Source organism: Patiria miniata, unplaced genomic scaffold (genome assembly GCF_015706575.1).
Source record: "Patiria miniata isolate m_02_andy unplaced genomic scaffold, ASM1570657v1 HiC_scaffold_3, whole genome shotgun sequence".
NCBI lineage: Eukaryota > Metazoa > Echinodermata > Asteroidea > Valvatida > Asterinidae > Patiria > Patiria miniata.
Genome location: NW_024037069.1, coordinates 33,038,261 through 33,065,507, shown reverse-complemented (window position 1 = coordinate 33,065,507; position 27,247 = coordinate 33,038,261). Strand labels below are relative to the sequence as shown.

At 40.4% G+C, this 27,247-nt stretch overlaps 1 protein-coding gene and 1 long non-coding RNA gene across 2 annotated transcripts; one reads left to right on the top strand and one right to left on the bottom strand.

Moving 5' to 3' along the window:
• On the bottom strand, window positions 1-24,671 carry LOC119736710 (receptor-type tyrosine-protein phosphatase delta-like). Its single transcript, XM_038210722.1, has 33 exons — window positions 24,617-24,671; window positions 23,384-23,716; window positions 19,453-19,707; window positions 19,127-19,261; window positions 18,529-18,684; window positions 18,249-18,380; window positions 17,684-17,746; window positions 16,904-17,209; window positions 16,214-16,522; window positions 15,437-15,718; window positions 14,734-15,042; window positions 14,231-14,527; window positions 13,447-13,749; window positions 12,963-13,244; window positions 12,321-12,444; window positions 11,472-11,496; window positions 11,405-11,435; window positions 10,582-10,970; window positions 9,725-9,812; window positions 9,301-9,377; window positions 9,161-9,197; window positions 8,678-8,775; window positions 8,261-8,377; window positions 7,974-8,131; window positions 7,388-7,523; window positions 6,162-6,311; window positions 5,057-5,156; window positions 4,649-4,725; window positions 3,953-4,084; window positions 3,695-3,826; window positions 3,028-3,182; window positions 2,424-2,559; window positions 1-1,892 (listed from the first exon to the last, which is right to left on the bottom strand). The coding sequence occupies exons 1-33, from the start codon at window positions 24,669-24,671 to the stop codon at window positions 1,818-1,820; spliced, it is 5,454 nt and encodes a 1,817-aa protein (XP_038066650.1). The 3' UTR covers window positions 1-1,817.
• On the top strand, window positions 20,712-21,693 carry LOC119738725. The gene is made up of 3 exons (XR_005272495.1): window positions 20,712-20,766; window positions 21,365-21,415; window positions 21,610-21,693. It is a non-coding gene; the product is annotated as an uncharacterized LOC119738725 (long non-coding RNA).
• Window positions 24,672-27,247: the final 2,576 nt, after the last annotated feature.

Genomic DNA, 27,247 nt, shown 5'->3' with positions numbered 1-27,247 from the left:
TCCCCACATTATCATTCACCCCTGCCCGACTGTCGCATCCTGGAGGGCTTTCGTCTGCTTTTCTAACTTTGTGTTGCTTATATCGAGTTCATCCCGAACTATGCCAGTGTCTGACGGTAACCGCCATTCCCTCTTTGCGACCTCTAATTTATCTCAAACAACCAACATCAAGTACCACACTGCGGAGGTCGTTAGACTGTTTTTTTTTTTTGTTAGCTTCAAGAACAAGCAGTTAATTTCTCAAGAAGCTTTGTTTCTAAAACTTACTATAGACTCTGTCGTCAATAAAGCGATTAGTTTTGAGTGTTACCTCAAACCAATCCCATCAGTAAAAGCCTCGTGTAACATCAGAGTATACTACTGGTTTTTTTTACAACAACATTTTCATAAACAACAAAAGCTCAGTCGCCGCTGAGTTGTCTCACTATGTTAATGCCTAGCACAGCCATCTCGCTAATTTCTGTGTCTACGATGGTTTGTCAACCCTTTCGCTAAGCTGCAGAAACAAAAGCTTTCTGGCTTTCACTTTGCAAACATGACTAAATACTAAACATGTTTAGAGTATTGATGGACATATGTAGCAACTGAACATTGATGTTCAGGAATTGGACACGTAATAGCTCTAGACATGTTTACAAACTGCAGCAAAATTGTGTTTCATTTCTAAACACATTTTTTGGAGTGTGTCGTTGATTGATATAATAATTATTACTAAAATTGTACCATAACACAATATTTAAACCACATCTTGAGTATAGAAATATGAAGAGACTTTGCTTAATGTGTCTGTATATCATGCTGAATATTAGCGTATAAGTGTCTCAATAAATCATTTAAGTAACTAAAAGCACTAATATCGATGTTGACTATTATACGTTCAATTGTTCGCATTCTACGACAAAAGCTTTGTTGTCTACAATAATGAGCAACAACATTTATCAATTGTAATTAAGTTTACATAATGGATTTTTATAGTACATCTTGATACCCATGGTGTCTGGGTAAACGTTTATGCATAAATTACCGCTTGTTTAATCAGGTATAAAAGTAATCAATTAATGAGATCAATTGTGACTGCAATTGTCACTTCATTTCTTGAATAATAATACGCGGGGAAATGAACGCAAAGATGAAGATACGACAGGTGGAGAAAACGAAAGCTGAGTTTAAGATATGGGAGGATAGTCCATTGCTTAACAGGGAGAATTCGCGCTAGATAATGTGAGCAAGACTAGCCAACCTGCATGGTCTCACAACAAAGTAAAGAAATTGCATTCAATTGATTTAGAATGGCTATTCACTGGAAGAGTTGTCAAACATCTCGTCTACACAATGGACAGCATTTAGCCCATTACGGGTACTCCTATACGATAACACTGCCCGGCTGTCTATGCCAGTATACAACCAGTCTATGTCACAATAAGCCTAAAATGACGACATGCTTTGTTCATATATGCCCTTTCCTATGTAGAAGACGTCCCCACTTTATCTGGCGTCCCGACTTCGCTCCTATAGGAAAGCGCATAATGTAAACAAAGCCATAACGTCATTACGTCTCAGGTCTATAATTGTCTGTCTGTCAGTCAGTCAGACAGTCAGCGAGATAGGAACAATAAGGCTACTAGCCTGGCCCCAAGACGAACAGAAAATTGCCGAGCAGGAATTTCAAACTATAGATTTAATATTGACGTTAAAGCAGAGAAACCTACCCTTTCAAAAATCCTTTCTGTCGTTACAAAAACGTTAAGTATCGGTTACAAATTAATGGACATGCAAATCTGACATTTATGATGTCTAACAAGTTGTCCCAAACTGATTCATCGATAATTCTCATAGATTGAGCTGGAATCCAAGTAGGTTTGCATCACCTGATAGCACAGTTGGTACTGAGCCTGAAATTATAAACATAACAAAGGTATGAGTTGACTTAATTCCTGTTCACATTTAACTGGTGGTATTCTTCACATCCCATCATGAATACAAGTGTTGCTTTAGTTACCACAGTTGTTCTGGCTACTGCGTTACATTTGGTCACCATTTAAGCAACACTACACCTGGTTCGGACACGAACTAAGATTCAAATGGATCGTAAGGGAGGGCGGGGGACTTTCCAAAAAGCTGGCTTCGCTTTCAGCTTCGGATCCATCTCTTGCTACAGAATCAATAAAAATGTTTAAATGTTCACACCAAGCTTGCAAATACTGAATACTGGCATTCCGCTTATATAGGACTTAATTTTCCTGAAGCTTAAACTGCATCCACGTACCCTTTTAAGTCAGGGGACAAAATCTCATGAAACCGCAACGGTTTACAGGCCGAAGTTTCAAAAAGTCCTTAATACCACATCGCAATATTGCGCTTAATAAAAAGGCTATGCATGATCCAAAGATTTAGTGATGCAGAAATAATGCTTTGAAACGTACCAAAGTGTTGACCATCCCAGCCCGGGTGGTGCGGAGTTTCTTGACGGCTTGGAAGACGTCTACAACTTTTTCCACTGCGAGGTGGTCCAGGAGTGTGAGTAAGGCGCAGAAGGTTCCGCTGCATCCAACACCGTCACTGAGACAAAAATAACATGTAAGGAGTAGAAGAAGTAAAGTGGTAGAAACACACGGTATATGATTTTGTCTATGACTCTTGCAGGTATACCTCATAAGTGCAACGCAAACACGTTTGTGAATGGTGTAAATCGAGGACATTCCATCTGTCTTGTCTTCCTCTGTTTATATACCTCTCAGTATACCTCTCAGTATACCTCTCATCGGTTTTATACACATTTTAAAATCGAAGACCGTCCTCACTTGGGTTCATGGTCCTAAATCGGAAAAAAAAAACTCCGTATAGATGTTCTCGATATAGACGCAAAGCTCATGAAAAAACTCAAGGGAGAAAGTTTAGTTCACACAATTTGGACGGGAAAAGCTGTAAGATGTTTCAGAGATCCCATGGAATCAAATATGTACACTTAGATAAGGGAAGTGACATTGAAAGTACAACTGCGTTGCCACGGCCCTGTGGAGTACTTACATGCAGTGGACAGCGATGGGTCCATCAGGGTGGTCAGTCGTCCACATCTTAACAGCCTCCAGCACCTTAAGGAGACTAGACGGGGATCTTGGAACCTCCTTCACAGAGGGCCATCCCAGGTATTGGATCTGGCAGACGCTCTGAACCTCGTCATTCTATTAATCAAAATTATTGGTTGAAAATATTGTTTGCCTTGTTAACTAGCGAACAGAACCTACAGTCTTTATGGCCTTATGAAAATCTGGTAGCAGAAGATAATTGATTCGTGTGCTGATTTTTTATAGGGACATTTACCAAAAGAAACACAATTTTAGGTAGGCCTACCGGATTGTATCTGTGTAACATAGACTGTCTCGACTAAGCTGCAACTTAAAGAAACTATTTCATAAACAAAAATCTACCTATAACTATTGTCAACCACATACAGATATAGGCTATGCCTCAACAAACTGAACGCACGCTAGTCGACGGTAGTTGGAGAAGTCTATTTGACCATTTGGGTCAGCCAACCTGAGATACCTCGCTTGTTACCAGAAACACCCAGCGTAAGGCAGAAAGCCAGGTTGTTGACGTCCGACCACAAATCAACGAGATATCATGATCGAAATTCAAGACTAGTTGATAAATGGTCTTTATTTTTTTCTTTCGAATTTCTCGAATGGCTTACCTTGCTAAGGGGATGGCAAACATCAAACTGCCGTATGATAACGTCCTCGTTATGCCGGTCCTCACGGGTCAGTGTAACGGTCAGTGGTCCGAACTCCAAATTGTCCTTCTCCGGCCAATACTGGACAACACTCTGGAAAAAGGATAACAACAGTCACAAGAGAAATGGGCTTATTGGCTAAAAGTATAGTGTATCTGTCAGGTCAGTGCACATAACCTTTTTTTGATAATTAACATATGCCAAAAACAAGCTACATACCGGGTCATTGTCCATGGAATTGAGCATGACGATGCAAGATGCTTTGTAGTCAAACACCATCCTCCAGATATCACCCCGTGTGTTAGGCAGAGGTGCCTGGGTGGCTAGGTAGGCATGCTTGCTGTTATAACCCTGTAAAACAGAACACAGAAAAGTTTCTTTAACTCCAAGGTTATTAAATTTTCTGCGGAATAGTTATCCTTTAACGAGAGTTTGTAAACAGTATATATACGAAATTAAGCTTAAAAATGCCGACATTTCAGATGTTACGCCATTGGCGAGGTCGCGATGTCAGAGAGCGTTATGGTTAAGCTATCCGCTCCGTTCACAAGTACCCCCTCATCGGCCATGAAAGTACAGTCGGGGTGACCATAGAGCTATAGCTCTATAGCTATAGCTCTATGGGGGTGACCTACCGACGCCATCTTGCCTGACTGCAGTTTTGCCGCGACGCGTGGCAGTACCACTGCCTAGTACCCAAATCCCCTGGTGTACATGCGTCACAAACAAGGAACGGTGCGCGTCAACCAGCCAAAATGTCCCACCCATGGGACGTCGTTGCTAGGAAAAAGGGAACGCTCTTTCGTTGGCGCACGGGGCCCATACATTGCGAGAACTTTAGGATTACTCAAGGGTTGAAGGATGAGGTATGGAACAAAGTTTTTTTGATATGTCTGGCAAGTATGTAAGACTCACATCCAGGAATGTAGCGTTGATGTAGTTGGTACTTCCTTCATCACCTTTTGTCATCAGATACGGTCGGGTGTTGTCTTCTATAGGACGACAAACAGTAATAAGAGGAACATTGTAAATTGCCTGCCGTATAAAGCTCGTTTTTTTCATAAGCTTGCATCAGTCACCAATGCTTCTTAAGAAGACAACAAAACAGATTATTGTGTTGATACTTGGGGCTAATGGAACCAATAATGAATAAATAAATGCAGGACAACTGTTTAAAAACTCTTAAAGAATAGGTAGTTGTGGACCAATGCCATTGTATTGCACATACTTTGTTGTAGCTTTAATAAAGTTGATAGTACTTTGAGGATGTTGACGTTAACAGTATGAAACATGAGTTAATCTCCATTTTGAATACCGACTTACTAGGAATGCAGTCTTTGAATCTGTTCTTGTCACCGTTGGCGGCGCTCCTCCCTCCCATACACTGCTCCTCGCTCGGTGATGCGGTGAACGACTCCAGCATCTGTGAAAGTGCCCCCCATTAAAGCCCAAAGAACTTGTGAATGTTAGATGCGTGTTTAGGAGTTTTATCATGGACTATGGTAGATCCAGATCCCAGGAAGCCAGCCCCGGCCTCCTCACCCAAAAATGAGGAAAATAAGAGATACCAGAAGGAGTGCAACCAACTGTTTTTAATCAGCACTGATCTACTTCTCCACTTTCCATCTACGGATTCTTGAAATTTTAATATAAAGAGACATATAAAAGGGAAACAGCGCCCCTTCCTCTGGGTAATGGCAAATGAGGTCCTGCCCCTTCCATTTTACCATCAACCCTTTCGATTAGCACAAATCCACTCCCCTTCCCTCTCCCACAACAAACAAAAAACAATTTCATTCTGAAATCGCCGATTATCATGCACTGTTAAAAATGTCCGTAAATTTTAGGACTCCGTAAAATGAAATATTCCGTATTTTTTGCCGTAATTTTACGGACTTTCCGTAAATGCAAAAATTAATTATGCTAATTAGCGTGATTACAATCAACCAAATTTGCCCAAAGACCTACACAAAATAAAGAACATCTAAGTACATATTATTATTTCACCCACAACCGTGTACACATGTCCAAACCCATGTTAAGGGTCTCTTTATTTTACGGAAAGAAAAAAAAATTCCGGAAATTTTGCTGCAGGAATACGGAACGTTATTTTTTTTGCTGGCAGCAAAATTTCCGGAAAAGTTTTTCGTTCCATAAAATAAACAGACCCTTAAGATAAGTTTGGACATGAGTACACGGTTGTGGGTGAAATAACAATATGTACTTGGATGTACTTTATTTTGTGTAGGTGTTTGGGCAAATTTGGTTGATTGTAATCACGTTAATTAGCATAATTAATATTTGCATTTACGGAAAGTCCGTAAAATTACGGCAAAAATTACGGAAAATTTCACTTTACGGAGTCCGTAAATTTACGGACATTTTTAACAGTGTGGTCAGTTTCCCATAAGCATCTCAGACGACTTGCCTGGAACTGAGATTCAATGCCAGTAGTCCCTGTCTTCTTGTCTCGTTTCTTGAGTTTAGCGTAACTCTGATGGAAGCGATCAGCACTGATGGCTGTGTTCTCCGACAGACTCGACTCCAAGAGAGCATCGAAGATGAACTTGTATTGATCCTAGAAATACAAACGGTGCAATGTGGTGATGTTTGACACAACATCTTAGGAGTCTATTTGCAAACATTTCTCACCACTATCAGTGTTACAGTCGAGTCGATCACAAGTCACCACAAGTTCTCAAAAGTTCCTGACAAGCCTAAATTAGTTCATGAACTCTGACAAAGTCATTCTTTTGTAGGCCTTATATTGTTCGGCCCTTGTTACTTGTTTTTAGGCTTGTGATTGTGACAACACTTGGTGTGGTCTTTTTCATGTAGTCTCTTTTTAATGTAGTCTGCAACACTGATTAATACAGGGTGTCCCAAAAAAATGCTCCACTCTCCTCTTTTTACAAATTCAAGCAAACCTGAATGCATAAATTTTCTTATTATGCACGGTAAGATTGCTATGTGTCTTGGTTGTTATCTGCCAAAAAAATTGGATCATACTATCAATCCACTAGGGACAGAAATGCTTAAATATGAACTCGTCTTCATTTGCCAACTGCGCTGGGGACTCAAATCACCAATTTTAAAATGTCGATTTTTGTCAAGTGTGCTTTTCAAAAATGAACAATCAGCCATTGGTGAACAATTGTTCATCTATGGCTGATTGTTCACAATTGTTACGTGTGGTTGATTTACAAATAGGTATTTTTAGTCAAAGTCCAATAAATGGACAATGCCATGGTTGGTTGGTTTTCTATTGTTTGCTTGACAACAACTGATGACTGGTCTTTCATAATAGATACCAAGTAGAATTTTTGAAAAGCACACCTGACAAAAATCGACATTTTAAAATTGGTGATTTGAGTCCCCAGCGCAGTTGGCAAATGGAGGCGAGTTCATATTTAAGCATTTCTGTCCCAAGCGGATTGATAGTATGATCCAATTTTTTGGTAGATAACAACCAAGACACATAGCATTCTTACCATGAATAATAAGACAATTTATGCATTCAGGTTTGCTTGAATTTGTAAAAAAAAAAAAAAAAGGAGAGTGGAGCCTTTTTTTGGTCATCCTGCACACTTGTTTTCTAATAACACCTCCAGGTTCACACTGTATACATTCATCAGATACGAAATAAATACTCACCAGAGTTTGGACCATAAGGAAGCGCTGTTCCCTCATGTCGCTTACAAACTTCAAGACATCGACTTGGCCCTCTTCCTCCGCCATCTCAAGCATGGAGTCCACTGTAATGAAGGTTCCTGTGCGGCCAACTCCAGCACTAAAGTAGGCATAGACAACATGCCAGCTATGTGTTAGACATATATCACAGCATAAGTCAGGTCTAGTGAAATAACCAACGAAAATAAAGTCACGTCTCTCGAATAAATAACAATCTAAAGTTTAACGAAATTCACATTTTTTTTCTGAAAATAAAAATACATTGCTTCCGGTGGGTCGATTCAAAGTATTTCAATTCAAACTTTGAGTGATGTTTGGTTTTTAATCGTCTGGTCCCTATAAAGTTTCTCTCTGTAAATATGACGGCAGGATGACATGATAGACACACGATCCTTTACTATCAATAGGGAATACTAATGGCTTATAATATCGGTTTAGATATCCAAACGAAAAAGACAAATGTAGGCTTACTCATCGGGTAGGAGGATTTTGCATTTGTGGAAAACATTTATATATCTAATTAAGATACAAATAGGTTAAGTAATTATACCTGCAGTGGACAACGATGGGTCCATGTTGTGAAGTGTCTGTTTCTCGAACCCTTCTGACAAACTGAAGTAAAGGAGATGACTCTGGTGGTTTCATGTCTGGCCAGGTGGTGTAATGGAACTGGGTTAACTCACGGTATTCACCCTCAGGCTCACTGCTCTGTAAGACCAAACAAAAATCAAATGAGCATTCTGTCGGGTAGTTAGCTGTTGTCAGCCTGCGGTGGCATGTTTGCTTTTAAAATCACTTTACTGGAAAAGAGGGCAGAGTTTCACAATTTGGACTTACCTTCGACACGTGGAAAGTCCTCACAATGAAATTTGCGTGTTTTGTTTGGTCCGTTTTACGGACAAACAGTTCCCCGTAGTCGGCAGTGCCTTCGGGCCAGTACTGGTCGCATTTGCACTACAAATGGTAGAAAGACTAAATTGTGTCAGTTGGTTATGGAGTTTACAACGTTTGTGCCTTGGCCGTAACACTTTGCTATGATTATTTATCTTTACTGTCTTTTGCTTTGCTTTATTTTTAGATTTTGAAATTAAAACGGGTCATTTAATTTTTGTTACTTCAGGAACATGATATGGCGGCCCTACAATAATCTCGAAGTGTTATTATTGAATGGAAATAGATTGGGTAAGAGGTGCGGTTTTGTGTCTCGATTAGGACAGAACACGAAGCAAATTTAATTAGACTCATTTTAATTACCTTGCCGTTTTCGATCAGGTTAGTCAGCATGACAATCTTTCCCACTCGTTCCTGCCACACCATGCGCCACATATCGTCCGCTGAGGCCTCAGTCGGACCTTTAATTTATTAGGCAAAAAGACTTTTAAATTTTATATTCGGGTATGAAACACATACAGAGTGTCTCGTTCCAATGCCTAAAAAGCGTTCACACCTCTAGACATCTTTGATTTTGAGGGAAAAACACATGACTTCCAACTAATAAATGTTATATTAGATTGTATGATTTGGATATACGATTTCATGGTAAGAGGTGCACTTTTGTTTGCAACATCCCCTTTTAATTTTAAAAATGAACTTGGGTACATCAGTCAGGAGAGTGCTTTAAATAGTAAAATTAGATCGTTTAATTAGTTTCCCATTATTACGTTAGTACAACAGTCAGAATGCATTGATGGAAGCTTTTACATGTTTCGTTATATTTTGTTTTCGCTGGTTACTTACCCTGGCATGCAATGTACTTGGACTCATGCTTGTAGCCCTATATGAATGAAGAGAAAAACAGTGCATGTTACTTCTACGTATTTGATAATGCGGCTAATAAACGTCCATCCTTACTTGAAAAGATCGAGACGAAGACTTACGTTGATGCAGGAGGCATTGATGTAGTCTGATTGTGAGTTATCTTCAAGACAGTCCAAGACCACGCGAGAATGGTCATCTGTCGAGGCAAAGCATGGCAAGATTGTGGTAGTATAGAGCAACGTGCATAATTCTTAACGAAAGCAGTTTATTGCCATTGTGAGAAGTTTGGGGCATTTTTAATAGCTTTTTAAACGAAGGGACTTCATTTAACGTTTGACACTGTTTACATTTTGACGCCGCTCCCACTTTGAACAAATAAAAACATTGAAATGTAACATGATGTTTAACTTCAAATCAGTGGTAGGTCCTGATGCATGCTTTAACTCGTCAAACGTGATTTAAAAAAAAATAGTAAAGAAACTTTGTATTTCTATTATTTACCAAATACTAAATGAGACATACATCTTCAGAAAGGAAACTCACATGGCAAGATGTTTTGGTATCTATTCTTCCTGTTGTTCTGGTCCTCTTTGGCGACGCGCCAAGAGTGCATCTGTTCACCTGGAATCGACTGCAAAAAAGGGTAATATTATGATCACAATTTCTTTTTATTAAAGCACAGATCATCAAACATAAGAACAAACGTTAGCAAGCGTATTGGGTTTTTGCCATCACCTCATGCTAAAAATGTTTAGCAGGTAAACATGTTTACAAACAGATAAAGTGTTTAGAATTGTGTTTACTCGCTAAACACATTTTTGTAGGCCAGGCAATTAGACTAACTTTGTCCCAATGCCTAACTTGGTCCCATGGTCAATTTTACCTCTCTCTTGGAAAATTACTGGCAAACTCTGTCAAAAACTATCAGATTTGGACGTTTGATGTCTTATTTTAAAGTGGAAAGGCGTATCTTTCAAACCATACCTATATTATCTATGATGGTTACACACTCTACGTCTGGCATTCCATTATATTTTGTTTGCGTTTTTGATACACAATGTATATGTACATAAACACGCATTTGGATGGTTTTAGATAGCGCCCCAAGCGTTAAATGATGGCCAGCCCCCTTCTATTTTTCCAACGCCGCTAATTTATTCTCAGTTGGCCCCAATTATATCTTTGCTACTCACTCGCCCCCCCCCCCGGCCCTCCCAGCCTCCCCTCTCCTCCCTGCCCCCCCCCCCCCCCCAGTCTGGTACCGCAACTGCTGATTGCGTAAAATTCGCGCGTAGGCACTGGATCTCATGCGAAGGAAACACAGTGCCGATACGTCTTCACTCCCATACGTCTTATCAAGTTTAAATTTAATCTTGGTAAAAGTAAGGAATTCGACTCGCCTCATAGTCTTGTTGGAATCCATTGACCTTCCCAGCTGTTCTACTCTTGATGTATTCAGCCAGGTGAGCCATGGCAACTGGGCCGGCTTGGGAGAAATTCGGGGATGCCTTTGCCGAAGCCTTCGGCTTGGGCTTGGTGGCAGACTTGGCATACGATTTGGGCTTCACAGAGGCCTTTATATTGGTTGTGGATGGACCGGGTGCTGATGCTGAATCAGTGGATGTTGTGGATGGTCCAGCTTTGGGAGAGACAGCAACAGCTTGCTGTTCAGTAGACTTTGGTGGATTAGTGGATGACGTCAATGGTTCGTCAGTGGATAGGCCCTCTGTGGCTGATGCATCAACTGATGCCTTGTGACCAGACGTTGAAGGTAAATTCTCCAACTCAACTGAAACTGCAAATGTCAGTTTTCAAAGAGTTTTCTAACTTTAATATCTCAATCATTTTATCACCACTTGTTAAAGATTCTTAAACCATATAATGATAGTTAACGTACAATTCGTAGAATAATGAAATTAATTCGGTATCAGCAGTCAACGGAGCGACAACTGTGACACTGAAGTTGTTGACCATCAGCAGGCAAAAAGGCCAGTCGAGAGTCTTTCTCATGGTATTGTTTGTTTGTTTGTTTGGGGTGGGGTTTTTTTTTTGGGGGGGGGTGATTTCGGCGTCAATCTTCAATGTTCAATGTTTCAACAGCTAGCAAACTTTTCCTTCTTGCTAGTAACATTGACTACAGATGAAATGTAACAACACCAGTGTTGAAGTTTGTTTTCTATTAGTATTTACTTGTTAACGCTTTTAAGTAATTGAAAATCATACCTTCATCCTGGTTTCCGTTTACACAAATAGCCTGGACATCATTGCCAGTGTCACCCAAAGTCAGTACATGGCTCCCTCGCTGTCGTTGTTTCCTTTGGCAGAAAAAAAAAAACATTCTAAATCTGATTCTAAAAAGATACTTTTTTATTTATTTTAATCACTTTGATATTACTCTAGGAATTGAATCAAGGATTATTCAAAAGCGCAGAGACGCTGTGGCTCTAAAGCTTGGCAAAACCCAGAGGGGAAAATTAATGGCAATGAAGAAATGTTCAGTATCAGGGGCGAATCCAGGAATTTGTGCAGGGCAGGGGTCGCATAAATAAATCAATGCTGAAACCTGACAGAGTTTATTTTTTCTCCGGACACTTGGCCTCTGTAAAATTGATAGGTGGGTGGGGGTGGGGGGATGAGGTTCGTACCACACCTTCAATGGGGGCGCTGTTTAAATCCGACGATCATCAATAATATATAATACTACAGAATAGTGTAGCAATATCCCAAGTAACCAAGCGGCTTTTTTTGTGGGGGGGGGAGAGCAGGTGGAATCACAATACGTTTTTAAATTTATTTCTAGTCACAGCTGGGGGTGCTTTACCCCCCCCCCCCCTCCCTCCACGGATCCGCACCTGAAGTTGGAAGTGGGAGAAAACCTCGAAAGCTTATTCAAAGGAAGGACATTGCCGCTGGCTGTATAAAGCTTATGAAGAAATTATGGTACATTCCATAACGGTTTTTTTTATCTTCACCGATGTTACCTCACATCCTACGCTTGCAATAGGAACTTCACAGCTTGCAGGGGGGTGGGCGAACCCAGAACCTCTTGTTTTGTATTGCAAACATATTAGTACTATGTGACAGCAAAGCTTGTCGGGGCCAAATCGCGGGTAACGTACGGTAACTTATGGTAACTCACTTGACAATGATAGCTATCACGAGAGCAAGAACCACTGCTACCAGGAGGAAGACGACCACGCCCAAAACTAAGCCCGCAGGACTACTCCCAGGTTGAGTAGGCGGAGATGGCGCAGTAGTATCATCTTAATTAAGAAAGAAAGACAAATTGAAAAAAAGTGGATGATTTCTTTCAAAATTTTATGAAGGCCTCATACGATTGTAAAGTCGTCTCAAGAGGTAAAACAAATTAACTCGGTTGTTTACATCGTACATGTGTGGCACACGTGTAATCGTATTTTCCAGCCGTGTTCAGTCAATTAACGGTACACGTTGTAATTGTGCCACATAATACACATAGCACCAATGCATAATGCGATGCACTGAGCGGCTGGATTCACAACTACCACCCATCAGATCGATTTTTGAGTGTCAAAATGCTGACTCCTGAAATTCGTTCTCGCATGGTTCTGGCAAGAATAACACAAAAATTCCCATTTTTTAAAGGATGGTTGCGTGGATGTTATTTCCTACTTTTAAATGTTATTTCCAATTAATGCGTTTCGTAGCCCAATTGGGCGCATTCCAGGACGTTATGTCCTTTTACGCTTTGAAATCCGATAAGTAAAAATTTTAATTATTTAATAACTTATATAATCTATACCTTTTGGAATATCGAAATCAACTTCCTTCCAGGGCCCCGGCCCTACACGCGTGAACGCCCGCAGCCTGAAGGAGTAGGACGCCCCTTGTGGCAGACCATTGACTTCAACAGACTCTGCCGTGGTGTCAGCTGTTTCTACCCTGGACTCAGATGCGTCACGCAGCTCGTACGTGTAGCCTGTGACGTCACCGCCTCGTTTGCCGCAGGGAATTGGATTCCAAGACACTCGAACGCTCTGATTGGAAGGGAGCATTTTGTCGATTTCTGGAGCAGCCAATGGCACTGCAATAAAGTGGATTTAAATTGAAAGTGTTATGACATTGAGTAAAAGCTGTTGCATTACATTGGAAAGGGTCATGTGACCATGTAGGCTACACGTGTATACGCAAGTATTGTTTCCGTTTGTCCAACAAAAGATACGAGCTTCCTACCCACCTTGATAAGTCAATGGGGAAAGCGCCCTCTTTTGTTTTAGTGCACTTACCTCCCTCATTAGTCGTAACTGTCTTGTTCTTCATGTATTTCGCGCCAGCATTATTTGCCGGTACGACTTGCACACTGTACGTAGAGTAAGCATGCATTAATGTAATGTCGGTGTTATTGCCATTCACAATTTCCAAATTTGTCAGAGCAGGGTCGGTCTGTGGTTGGCACTGCTCCAAGTTGAGAAGTTGGTAACTAACGCGGTACGAGGTCACAGGGCAAGGGTTGTCCTCGCTCCCAGCAGTTGTCCAAGAGGCCTTGATTTCATTGGTTGAGGGCTCCAGGTTGAGTTCTTGGATTTCATCTGGAAGAGATGTCAATTGCATCTTTAAAAAATATCGTAATTGTATTTTAGGGATGTAAAGCAATAGTAATGAAGAATTCAAAAGGGCCCATCTGATTTTGTAAAGTCGAGATCGTGATTAAACAAATCACATCGTCTATACCGACTTCTTTATCTTAAAAGAAATTAATCTTTTTAATGATTACCCGTGGAACCTTGGCAGTAGATTATTCTGTACATCAGTGTTGTAGTTCAGTCAACAATGACAAAGAAATGCCATTCTCATGTGAATACTGGATGATTTGTGTTTGCGACACTGCTATAAAGAATTATGTATTATTATTATGTTTTCTTCTAGTAGACCTATATTTCTTTTTAATTATACAAACTGAGCAATAGAACACTGTTTCTCTTCATTTGTGTTTAGTTTTGAAGAGAACAAAAATCCGTACACCTGAATCATTAATAGATTGGGGAACTTAAACATGGTTTCATCACTGACCTATTACGACTGTGTCTTGCTGTGTCCAGTTTGTCCACGGACCTGCTCCAATGCGAGTAAATGCTCGAACTCTGATTGAGTAGGTGGTACACGGTGATAAATCACCAAAGGTAACCGACAGCCTGGAGATGTTTTTCTTTTCGATATTTTTTTCCTGTTCACGTGGTATCTGCTCTTTGAATCTGTACTCGTAGTGAGTGATATTCCCACGTCTACTGCCACAAGGGATGGGATCCCAGAAGAACGTGACGTTGTCATTGGTTGCTGCACTACGGATTACCGGTGCCGCAGTTGGTGCTACAGATTTGGGGAAAAAGTAACTATAATGTATTTCATTCGTGGTATTTGGTTCGTGTGACACCTCAGCTTTAGAACGACCGACCGAAACCAACCCCATCTAAATTTGACATCAAATCCCAAACAACGTAACGCATTGGTTGTATTCACTACAATAAATAAATATTGAGAAATTTGAGACCTTGGGTCTATTTCCAACTACTTACTGCTTTCGTTTGTATCTATATCCTCGAAATTTTCTTCACCAGGTCCAGCTTCGTTGATTGGCGCGACCTTTACCGTGTACTTTGAGTAATAAGCAGGTAGGTGGATCGTAACATTAGTGGTGTCGACGGTTGCAAAATGTGTTAAAATCAGGGGATTCTGCTTCCTGCATCGGTCCATCTTGATGAGCTCATATGTTACATTGTAAGATGTCGCAGGGCAGGGTCCTTCACTGGGAGTCCAACAAACGTCAAATTCGTTTCGTTCATGTGATATGACGCGGATGGACATACCTGATACAGCAACTGGCACTGTATGGATTGAAAGAAAAATAATGGGGAAATAATTATCTCACACTTGAACGGTTAGAAAATGCACCCAGTCTTTTCACAAAATCGATTTGGAAGTATTTCAGGATAAATTTCAGTGACCCATGAATTCTCAAAAAGAAGTGGCAGGTACAGCACCAGAGTTTACTATCTCTAAATATATTTGGGTTCTAAGAAGCACCAGATGTGTCCACTGTATTGGTCAATATATCCTGACCGTCATCACGTGACGTATTCACACGTTTCTTAAAACTCAAATTCACAAGTTACTCAAAATAATTGTACTCAACACATGAATGCGAGATTATAAAATAGACGTGAATCGCATTTTTCGATAGACATTCAAAATGTATGGCTATTAAAAAAAGGCTATTACCATCATTGGCCGTTCGTTGCCGCATAGTTAACGGCTGTCGTCTCCCTTTACTGGGGTATGCCCAGACAGCTAGAGTATAGTTTGTACAGGGTTCTAAACCGGTGTGTGTCACGGACGTGGATGAGACATTCCCTTCATCAATTATCCCAAAGGGTCCAGTCAAGTTTGTTGCATAGCCAGTAATGTTGCCGCCTCTGCTCCCACAAGGGATGGGGTTCCATGTCCACGTGATGCTGTCAGTCGTTGCTGAACTGCTGTTGAATTCGGGCGGAACCTGTGGATCTATGGTAATTGAATGATATCTATCAATGAATGATTTTGGGTACATTTCGTTTAGGCTAGCTGGCCGAGCTTGGCTCTGTTTCGTGTCCCAATAACAGTTTGTAAAACTTGAGATTGCTTGAATTTTGTAAGTTATTTGCACTTACCGTTGAAACACAGATTCTTTGCATAAAGAAAATTGCTTTATGCAAACAATGCTTTCGATACATTACAGATGGAATGTACCATTCATCTGATATATACAGAGGTGTTCAATAACGTACAGAAAATCCTAACAGCTTTTTTTCTTAATGGCTATTTTCATCATTATGTCTTAGTTGCAGTCTTCGAAGAATTATGAACGATGTATTTTGTTATCCCTCGTGATAAACTGTATACCCAAAAAGGAATCGCATCTTTCACAAAACTGGTATTAGAGAGCGCATTTCAGGTCAAAATATGAACACAAGCACAATCATTTTTTATTTCTATCGACAAATTTTGAAAGAATCTTACATGTTTCCCCAGTTGTAACTTGAAGGAACGATGTTGTACCGTTGCCGGCTTCGTTTCGCGGGGTGACAGACACATTGTAAGTAGAGTACGCCTTCAGTCCGTGTAGAGTGATGCTGGTGTCATTGGTATTCAGCGATCCGCCATATTGATGAACATCTAGACACTGCTCTAGGTTTATGAGGTAAAAGGTCACCAGGTAGTCAGATACAGGACAGGGGTGGTCGTGGCTGGTTCCCGGTGCGTCCCACGTCAGATCGAGGTTGCTGTGCCTGTTTCCATTCACGGTCAGTCCATCTATAGTATCAGGTACTAATAACAAGAGTACAACTTCGATTAAAACATATTAAGTTGATCGTTGATGAAGTGGTAATATTTAGTGTGCTTACATTTTGTGAAGGAGTAATTCCTCAACGGTTTATCACAGAATAACCCTTCTTTAACGTATGTTTTTCTCCCAAAATTGTATTGCTATGATCTTCAAAGTTTTACGAATGTAGAAAACAGTGGCGTAACTACGGGGAGGGCAGGGGGGCAAGACTCCCCCTCCTCAGCAGAATGGTGGGTAAATGTTTTGATCATCATGTCCACAAGCAATGATGACTGCTTTTGACAAGTAAATTCAATGACAATTAAAATACAACGCATCTACTCAAAGCGTATTATAACGGAGAGATACGCATGATTATTTACCTTGCCAAAAGGACGAGAATCTGTTTTTAACGCTGAATCGTCCGATGCCTTTGGTGGTTTCAGCAGCTACCTCAAATTCATACAAAATATTAACACACGACACGGGTACGTGTACCGAGTTGCCTTCAGCCCGTTCTGCTTCTGGTTCCTTTTGACTCTCTAAAGACCCGAACTTGTATACGTAATTCACAATCATGATGCCGTTTGAGCAATTCATGGGCTGCCAAAGGAACGTCCTAGTCAATTCATTGTGGAATGATGTGAATGATGCAACGATCTGTGGCGAAAAGGAATCCAGAGCAGGGTCTGAAATGAGAGGATAACGATATCTTCATTTTTATTCAAGTTGGAGGGTATTTAAACGCAATAACCTCTGTTGGTCAGCTGGCGAAATACACTGCGTTATATTCCCACGAGATTCAAGACCAAAATAATTTACATGACAAGGAAATAGACGGTCAACCTATAAGAATGAAGGGCGCCGTGTAGCCCATAGTGATTAATACCAAAGCAAATGGAAGACTATAAGTCATAATTATTTGCCAGGGTAGGTTTTTCTTCATTGTGGCGAATCTTGGATCACGTCGGGGACGATATCACGTGGACAATGGACGCGGTATTCCTCCCGATCTTTATAGAGACGTCAGGTGATCATCAGGTCAAGGAGCCATACTTCCAGCAACAGCGGAGTGTTCCAAGCTGAGGTTGGTCGGTTTAAGTAAATGAAATGGTAAAAGTTCAAATAGCAGAAAAAAATGTAAAGATTAAGAAACTTTTTACCTAAAAAGTCTGTACAAGTTGTGTTGCACGATGCCACATTTCCATTGAATGGAAGACATTTTTCTGCAATCAGGAGACAAAAGTATTGTGCAATTCGCTGCATTAGTAGTAACGTAAAACACCGCCCAGGTCTCTCGTTACCCGGGGTGACATGTCAAACACACATAATTATGTCTAACGTAGCGAAAAGCACGGTGCCCACTTTTTCTAACAGTTTTGCATCCGTTGAAAAAAACAATACCAGCATCCGTCACGTTGTGATTGATGACTACAGTCAGGTACAAAGCACTGTCCCATTTTTCAGTCTTATTTATTCTTTAATAATTTCCGACAAATTTCAACCGGTGGCTTGTTTTACCGCATGACTTAAAGCAGTCATTATTTTAACACTATCAGTCAGTAATTCACGCAAAATGCAATCAATGGATGAATTAACACCACCTACCATGCATGATTTTTGCAGAACTTGCCAATAACCTAAATCAGTTCACAGATTAGTGACGGCATGACGTTGATTGTAAGCTTTAATGACAGGAAGGGAAAATGTGAAGATCAAAAGTATTACCTTGGCAGTTGATGCCCATGAATCCTGATGCGCAGTCCCCAAAGCACTCGCCTGTAAATTCGTTGCATGTGACCCCGTCCATGCAGTGACATGTCTGCGCACAGTCTGCTCCGTAGAAACCAGCAGCACAAGCTACAACAAACGATCGGGTAAAAAGGGTGGTAACTTCTCCCAGAAAATTCTATGCAGGTCGGAAATTTGCCAAAAAAATGTGAGCAACTGGAACGCAAACACCCTAGGCCTAAGTGTATTAAATGCATAATTTGGATTTCTGACTTACTTTCATTGCAGTCGATTCCTTGGTACCCTGCAGCACACGAGCAGCCATAAGGATCTGGTAAACAGAACAGCATCCCTGCACACGTAGGACCGCCTCCTAACTCAAGTGAGTCGCAACGAAAACTTCCTGATTGGCCAAAACAGTTCGGGCCTTCAGCTGCAAACAGAACAAACATTCCTTTTTATCGAATGGAGAAAAGGCATAATGAAAAGAAAAGTATTTGTTAATTACTGAACAGAACAGCATCCCTGTACACGTATGATCGCCTGCTAAATCGTCACAGCGAAAACTTCCTGATTGACCAAAACGGTTCTGGCCTTCAGCTACAAACAGAACAAACGTTTCTTTTTATCGAATGGGGAAAAGGCGTAATTAAAAAAAAGTATTTATTAATTTGAAGTTGAAGGTAGTAACTTTGATTGATAAAAGACTGCATGCTAGAATACGTTTAAGGAATATTACAGTGTGATGGTGTGTAGTTTAAAGCATCCATGTAACGGGCTATACAAAAATAAGAATGGGTAACGTTTTGATGACTTTAGTAACTTGAACATTTGACATTAAAGTTACCGGAAAACTGCTATTCTATAAGACTCACGAGTTTCGCAGAATTGTCCACTAAAGCCAGGCGGGCAAATGCAGTCTCCACTCTTGTCGTCACACACACCGCCATTGAAACAGACTGGACAATAGCTATTGCATGAGAACGCTTTCCATTTATGCTCTTTGCATTCTATAAACAAATAAAACAGAAGTGGGAGTTGCACCACATCCTCACAAAATGTTTGCATTTAACGATGAACTATGCGGTTTACATTGTCGCTTCGGTCATTCTGCTCACTTTGAGAAAAACTAATCAATTTTTTTAAACGGAGTGATTTTAATATGTTTATCAAAGTAAAGTTTAATATTAAACATGTTTACCTCTGACAATTAATCGCATGAGTGCCTGGTTTCCTTGCTGACGTGCCTGGGCAAGGTGGACCTCGTAAACCCCACTGTCTGAAGCATCGATGTTGCTGAAATCAAAGTACAGACTACCGCGTCTGTTTCTGGTGACGTTGCCGCCGTCCTTTCTCCAGCGGGTACTTGTGCTCGATTGGTTGGTCGCAGTGACAGTCAGATTAACTGAATCCCCCAGGTTTACCGTCTGACTCACTCGGCTAGGGAGGAAGTCAGCTGCAGAGTACAAAATGCATATAATCATGTATCGGCAGATAAAGGGGAAAGGATACAATATCACTGTACAAACATATCCGGAATTTATACAAAGAAAAGTATGGAAAAAAATGCTTGGGAATGGGTTACCGTAAAAGAACTACTCGATTGATTTTACGACCAAACGGTCCCACTTGCATTGCATGGGATTGCGGGTAGTAAACCGTCTATTAATTGGGACGGCATTGTCTAGAGACTGTACAAAAAAGGGGTAACTTGATTATTAATTCACAGATTGACAATTAATGGTAGAAAGTAGTTCGCGATGTGTATAGCTTACGATGCGGGACTGGGCTTAGGCAATTTGCAAGCGTCACTTACACTGTAAAACGCGAGAAAATGTGACACGTTTAAAAAATAAACGCAGTGTTTTAGATTTAAATACTATGTGGCAAAATTAAACACATCATGTGTTTTTAAACAAAACGGTTAGCGTTTAATGTCAACAGTGCTATAGGGTGTTTATTATGAGATCGGTTTTAGAAAATGTTTTAACTGTTCAATTTCACTAGTTAACATTTTGTTTATTCCCAAAGAATAACACTTTGTTTGAAAAAGGCTTGTTAACTAATTAAGACACTAATAATAACTCAAGTTATTAATTTAGTCGTTTGTGTTCAACACCTAATAAACACGGTACACGTCACGATGTTTAAATATGACCACGTGATGTTAGGTCTTAACCAATAGGATTAAATCTGATTGCGTGCTGGCATAATCAGGCCATTACGCGGCACAAAGACAACCGCCATTTTTCTGACAATAATCTGGGCACGCTAATAGAATAATGTAATGGCGAGAATTAATATCGTCATTCGTGGTAACAAAATGTGCATCGGGTAATGAAACAATATACATGTAGTCTTACAGAAGGTACTAACAGTTGGTCATGACCTAGGCTAGAGGTCAAGTTTGGTAAGCATATTGCCAAGTCAGCAAGAGTACTCAGATGCAACGTATTCTGTGCATGCAGTAGGACGGTTGTAGTTTGAACCAGTTCTGGAAGCTTCCACACAGGTGGTAAGTTTTGTCTTTTGTGTTGTTTGATTTAATTAATCCCGATATACAATATGATAGATTTAGAAATATGAGATGAGATGAATTAGTGGGAGCAATTATTGGCCAAAGGATCGTGTGATAAAACATGAATATGAAGAGGAAAAAACAACCCTGATTTTGATTTCCTCATATTATTTTTCTTGGATGACGATGCTGTTATACAGTATAACTGCTGTGCAGCTCACAATATTATGAAGGAAGTTCTGTATTTGAGCCACATTATGGGGTGGTCTATGTTGAGTGTATACTTAATATGAGGCTATAAGCCTATGGGGCGAATTACAATTGCAAACACGCAGTGTCAATTTTTTTGTAATCTTGGAAAATTCAGTGAAGTGGATTTTTTTTTTGAAATCGTGATTTAACTATTCAATAAAAGCATGCTAGTGTTATCACCACTGCCTAAGTTATGTAAGCTGAAAGGGACCAGCATGAATGATTTTGAAAAGAAAATTCTAGTATTTGTAAGGTCAGGTACAAATTGTTTAACCATAATTTCCATTTCACATGATGTTATGGGCGTATATTGTTTTAATATTTTCTTTCTGTATATTTTCAGGGTGTGTCTAATCCCTTGCAGATGAAAGAAGCTATTGACTTTTAAAATAAGGTACGTGTCTTTTGGCATTGATCGTCATTTGGCAGTGCAGTGTGTGATTGTAAAGATCAGCTGTGTATACAACTTTTGAAAAACCCGCAGTGCGTGTACATAAAAGATATCCCCCAATTTTTGGTACAATGCAGTATTTCACAGGGATTCAAAACCATTCGTTTTACAGAACATGTGTTATGTTTTGAATATAGGGTCCTCTGTAGACGCTCGATGTAATTGCATACATGTACGTTCAGCAGAACACCAAGTTTGAACGTGGCGAGGGTACGAAGACGAGGAGAATGCTAACTATTCATGAGGTAATTTTGTATTGTGAAATATATTATTCAAATCTTCAATTTCATTGAATGATGATGTTTGGTTGAGATTCTATCTTGCATAAGAACCTTTCAACTTCCACTGTAAATTTACTCTGGCGGTAAAACATCATGAAATGAAAAAGTTTAACATTCTAGGTGTATACAATTTTAAAATACAATTTTAAATACAAAGTCTCCGTAAATACCTACATGACTGCAAAGTTATTGGTACGAAACTGTGAAAAGCTTGCCTTTTTCTTCAGATTTTATTTTTAATATTTGATCCATGATCAAGCTCAAGCTGTAACTTTACAGTCTTTGTGCACATTATCTCTGGTAACAAAGGTTAATATTGACGTGAGTCCCAAAAAGGCCGACAATTGTGCAATTTACTTTTGAACCCAATTTTGTAATCAGTTTTCATATTCTTCCTGGGGTAAACATTTTTAATGACTTGTCATTTTAGGGTCTCCATTATTTTTTTTTAATGTGAGCATGGTTTCACTTTCAAAGTTGATCAGTTTTTGTATGGCTCACTCAGAAATCTTGTTTATGTCCACAGAATGGTGCAGAACCAGACAGAGTATCTGCATCAAAACTACAGTTTACACAACATGTGGAGACACCATCAAGAAAGTCTCAAACTACAACACGTACAATGATGCGCTTCTTCTCCAGCTTCGGGGTACTATGCCTTTGATTTGGATTATCCAAAGTATTTTCACGTGCTTTGAGTTCTTTTCAAAAAATCATAATCAGAGAAAAGTTTTCCTGGCAGATTCCAGCAAATTCATGCAGTTCACTACAAGGTATTTGTGTATAAATTAATTGGATGTATTGTTGAAATCTCAGCTAAAGATCAATACTTATTTTACCACTTCAAACTATAACGCAAACCTTCATAGGTTTTAAAAAACAAGTATGATTCATTTGCAGTTTTACTTCTAACTCTCATTGAGTTGGAAAATAATTGTTTTTAGCCCTATTTACAGATATATTCATTTACTTCAAATGCACCCTTTTGTGTTTGTTTATGTTTTTGTTTCTTTGTTTTGATACTTGTACAAGTTGTAATTGGCCTTAATGTTGGGGTCTTAAAAAAAGGATTGTTGGAAACATACTGATAGGCATGGTAGTATATTCACATAAATGTCACATTATTTTTGCTGGCGTGATGCAAAATATTCTCCAAGGGTGACCATAAATATACATTTGTATTTTATTGTGACCATTTTCATGATTCGATAGAACTCAATAGGCCTTTCACCACAATCCTATAGCTGAAAACGAAGACAGCTTTGTGAAGTGCCCTAAATGCGTTTATTTCAATGTTGTTAATATTGTGACTGAAGTTTTACTTCCAATTTTGAATACTGTTCGAAAACTAAACACACTGTGAATATAAACACTTGAAAAATAATAATAAATGGCGTCACATGTTTAAAATCTGTCACAGGCAATAAACGTGTCACATGTTTAAAATTACAACAGATTTTACAAAACCAAAAAAGGCCCCGGAAAACCTAAAACAAAATGGCAATGCAAAACTTAAAAATAAAGTTTAAGGGGAGGATCTTTTGACCTCTCCCCTCGTCCCATCCACGGGGATTTGAATACCCCTCTGTTGATTATCCCATTCTTAACAATCTAAATTCCTCACACCTACCGTTTTTACTCATGATGACGGTACCAATACTGATGTCATCCCTGGTGGCTTTACAAGCAAATACTCCAATCCTAGTCTTCCCTCCAGCCGCCGGCAATCGAAGAATAGAGATCTGATTTCCTTCCGATGCCATGGATGTTTTAGAACTGTTTAGAGGTAGCTCTAACGGTGGTGGTGGGTCGTGAGTATCGGTACCAGTACGCGTGAACGTCGTACGAGCAAAGGACAGCTCAGCATCACTGCCATTCAGATAGGCGGCGATGTAGGTGTCTTCACTGTCGATATCAATACGGGGCTTGGTGATACAGGTGAAATCAACGACGGCTGAAACACCTGCAAAGCAATAGCATTTTCGTACATAAACTGTACACTAAATCGGCCCATGCGAGGCCTGCAATGCTTTGGAAACACAAGCGCGTTTAATCGGCTGCACAAAGCGGAGGAAGTGGTTCCCCCATTCAAGTGGAGATGTTCTAGACACTTTCAATGTACATACAATTATTCCAGTTAACATTGCTTTGTGGAATATTAGTGAACACTACATGATACACCCTTCCTAAACCTGTAGAAAAAAATTGCTGTTATCGAGGGTTTGTGCTGGTCCCAGAGGCCGGAATACTTTCCTCTTTGTGAATCAGTGACTGACTTACTACCTCACTGACTGCCACTCAGTGGCGTAGCCAGGGACAGCCCCCCCCCCCATGAAACCTTGTCGCCCCCCCCCCCCCCCCACTGAGATTTTGAGTTTCTTAAAAAAATTATCATTGATCCACATGACGCCCCCCCCCCCCCCATGAAATGTTCCAGCCCCCAAGCCCCCCCCCCCCCCCCACACACACTGAAAATTCCTGGCAACGCCACTGCTGCAACTTGTGAGCCGGGTAGTGCCATCCTACAGGATTACACACATAACGCCCATGGATGTGCTACATCTGGACCATTGTGTAGACCAGAAGCATTAAAAGACCTCCAGTGAATAGCCATTCTGATTTAAATGAATAGAGCCGTGTGCGTTTAGAAACAGTTTAACAAATCTGACGTGGTCTTTTTACCATCAGTCAGCTCTGCACAAAATGTTCGTAACAGAAAAAATATCAAATACAGAATTCGAAGTAATACAAAAATGGCGGTTACACTATGTACTTCAATCACTATAGCATTTTTTTGGGGGGGGGGCAGTAAAAAATGCCCGAGTCAACATCCAAGAAACAAGATAGGAGAACTCGGGCCTACCTGTAAACGGTCCCAGCAGAAGAAACAACAAGATGAAATGGAGTCGGTCCTCCATGACGACCAAATTGCTCCAACGACCAAATGACTGATTCTCTTGGGAGCTACGGTTAATTAAGCGTGTTTGCATTGTACGAACGAGGAACTTGGGGTAAAAAAAATAAAGGAAGTTCCAATGATTTTCTTTGCTCACAATTGGCAATGGAATATTATTGCACTTTGCAAAATTGTAAAATGAAAGCGGATTTGTGTTTATTCGTGTTTATACTTCCTTCTATAGACCCATGATTAAAAATCCGGAATACAATCAGATCATTGTTTTTTTATACGGACCACAATAACTTTCGTTACTCCTCTTCTTCATGAGGAAATTAGACTAAAATATAGCTACATGTATATTGTCCATTTAAATCAGTACTTCGATTTGTCCCCTTGTTAAAAAGATCCCCACTCCCACCCAGTCCTATGACCACTGGCAGCGGAACCGGGGGACGGGGGCATTGGCCCCTACTTTTTCCACTGAGGGCATTGGCCCCTCATTTTTTACCCTGAGGGGTGAATACCCCCCTCCACCCCCCCCCCCCCCCACACACACACACACACACCCATACTTGTTTCACATGACTAGTGTGGACTTTCCATTGCTTTCGTGTAGTTAAGAAAAACCAGTGAAAAAAACTCATTTTTCTCAAACTGTGAAAACTCTTTCAACCCAATTTTTTTCTATGATTCCCTTTAGTGTTTCTCTTCATTCTGCTACAGATAAACCTAACCCAAAAATGCCTCTAAACCTGTTTTCCAGAAATGGGGAAACACTGTGTGGACGTGGGGTAAGTCCACACAACGTCGGTGCTACCTACATTATGTGGACGTCTTTTGTTCGGAAGTCCACACTGCGTATGTAAGACAAACTCACACACACATGATGGATTTAAGACATAATTGGGTAGGACAGGGAAGTAATGTATTTCTAAAAAGCTTCACTTTGATGAAACGATAATAATTTTCCTGATGCATGACATGAAGGGTCTGTTCTTTATTTTGTGTCCGATTTGAATAGGAAAAGAGGAGCGAGGATAAGGACTGTTGCTTCAGAAAATGATGGAAGGGAGGCAAACATCCCAAAAGTACAAGTGCATTAGGAAGTTCAGTTGACGAATAAACAGCTTCCCGAAGGGAGAAAAAAATTAGACCAATCAGGAGACAGGGCAGGACAAAGCTCATACATTATTCATGAGTCTCACAAGTGGAATCTGAGCTACTGACAAACTAGTTGTGTTTTGTGATCGAAAACTTGCTCCTCTTCGGCCGGCCGCGGGCTTGGAATTTTTCAAACTGAACGCTTGTCATTCCACGCAGCGTTCGGGTGCAATCTAGATCGACTATGGTTAAGTCTAGTCAACTCTCGTAACCCACCCGAACTTGCTCGATTTTGTACCGATTGAAGCGCCCTCTTGAGGTCGTGAAGGCCCATCTTTCCAGAGTATCTTTTGAATTCTCATCTTTCCAGCATAGGCGTCGGGGGGGGGGGGGGGCAAGGGGGCGCTTCCCCCCTCCCCGGAAAAGCAACAAAAAAAAAAGAAGAAGAAGGGGAAGAAGTGGTGTAAATTTAATGAGTGGGGGGGGACAAGTGTCCCTGCCCCCTCTAAAACTGAGAAATCGAGAATATGTTGAGAAATACAGGAATGTTTTGGGGAAAATATAGTTTACCCCCCTCTAGAAAAATCCTGGCGACGCCCACGCTTTCCAGGGTCCCTTTTGGGATTCACAACATCTGTAAATTCCCGCGTGCGTGCTCATGAATATGTTTTGGAATGTTTTGGGAAAAATATATTTTACCCCCCTCTAGAAAAATCCTGGCGACGCCCACGCTTTCCAGGGTCCCTTTGGGATTCACAGCATCTGTAAATTCCCGCGTGCGTGCTCATGAATATGTTTTGGAATGTTTTGGGAAAAATATATTTTACCCCCCTCTAGAAAAATCCTGGCGACGCCCACGCTTTCCAGGGTCCCTTTGGGATTCACAACATCTGTAAATTCCCGCGTGCGTGCTCATGAATATGTTTTGTTCCCACAGATGCTTTTGTATTAGAGGTCCGTGCGACCTACACAATGGAATATTATTGTAGTCTGCAAAATGAAAGTTGATTTGTGTTTATTCTTGAAGAGTTATTTCATACTTCCTGCTAGGCCCAATGCTTAAATCCGGAATACAGTGAGATCATTATTTATTCACGAACGCAACCTTTCATTTTCCTGTTTGTTCTTGAGGAAGAAATACATTTATAGAATACGGCTACACGTTTTCTGCATTTGAAATCAATCAATTAACTTGTCCACTTGATGGACGAACCTTCCGGATCTGATCCACTGATGCATTGATTGAATTGTGTGAAAATTCTTAGACCTAAAGTTTTGGAGAAACATATAGGTCACGTACATGGGCACCGCCATTATATTTTTCTAGAGGGGGTAAAGCACATTATTTCCCTAAATCATTGTACTTTCATTAACATAGTCTAAATTTATCAATTTTTGGAGGGTGGGCGGGGACATTTGCCCTCTGCACCCCCATTGACACCCCTGCGGACGCCCATGTTAAAAAAATGTACATTAAATCAACAGCAACTTGAC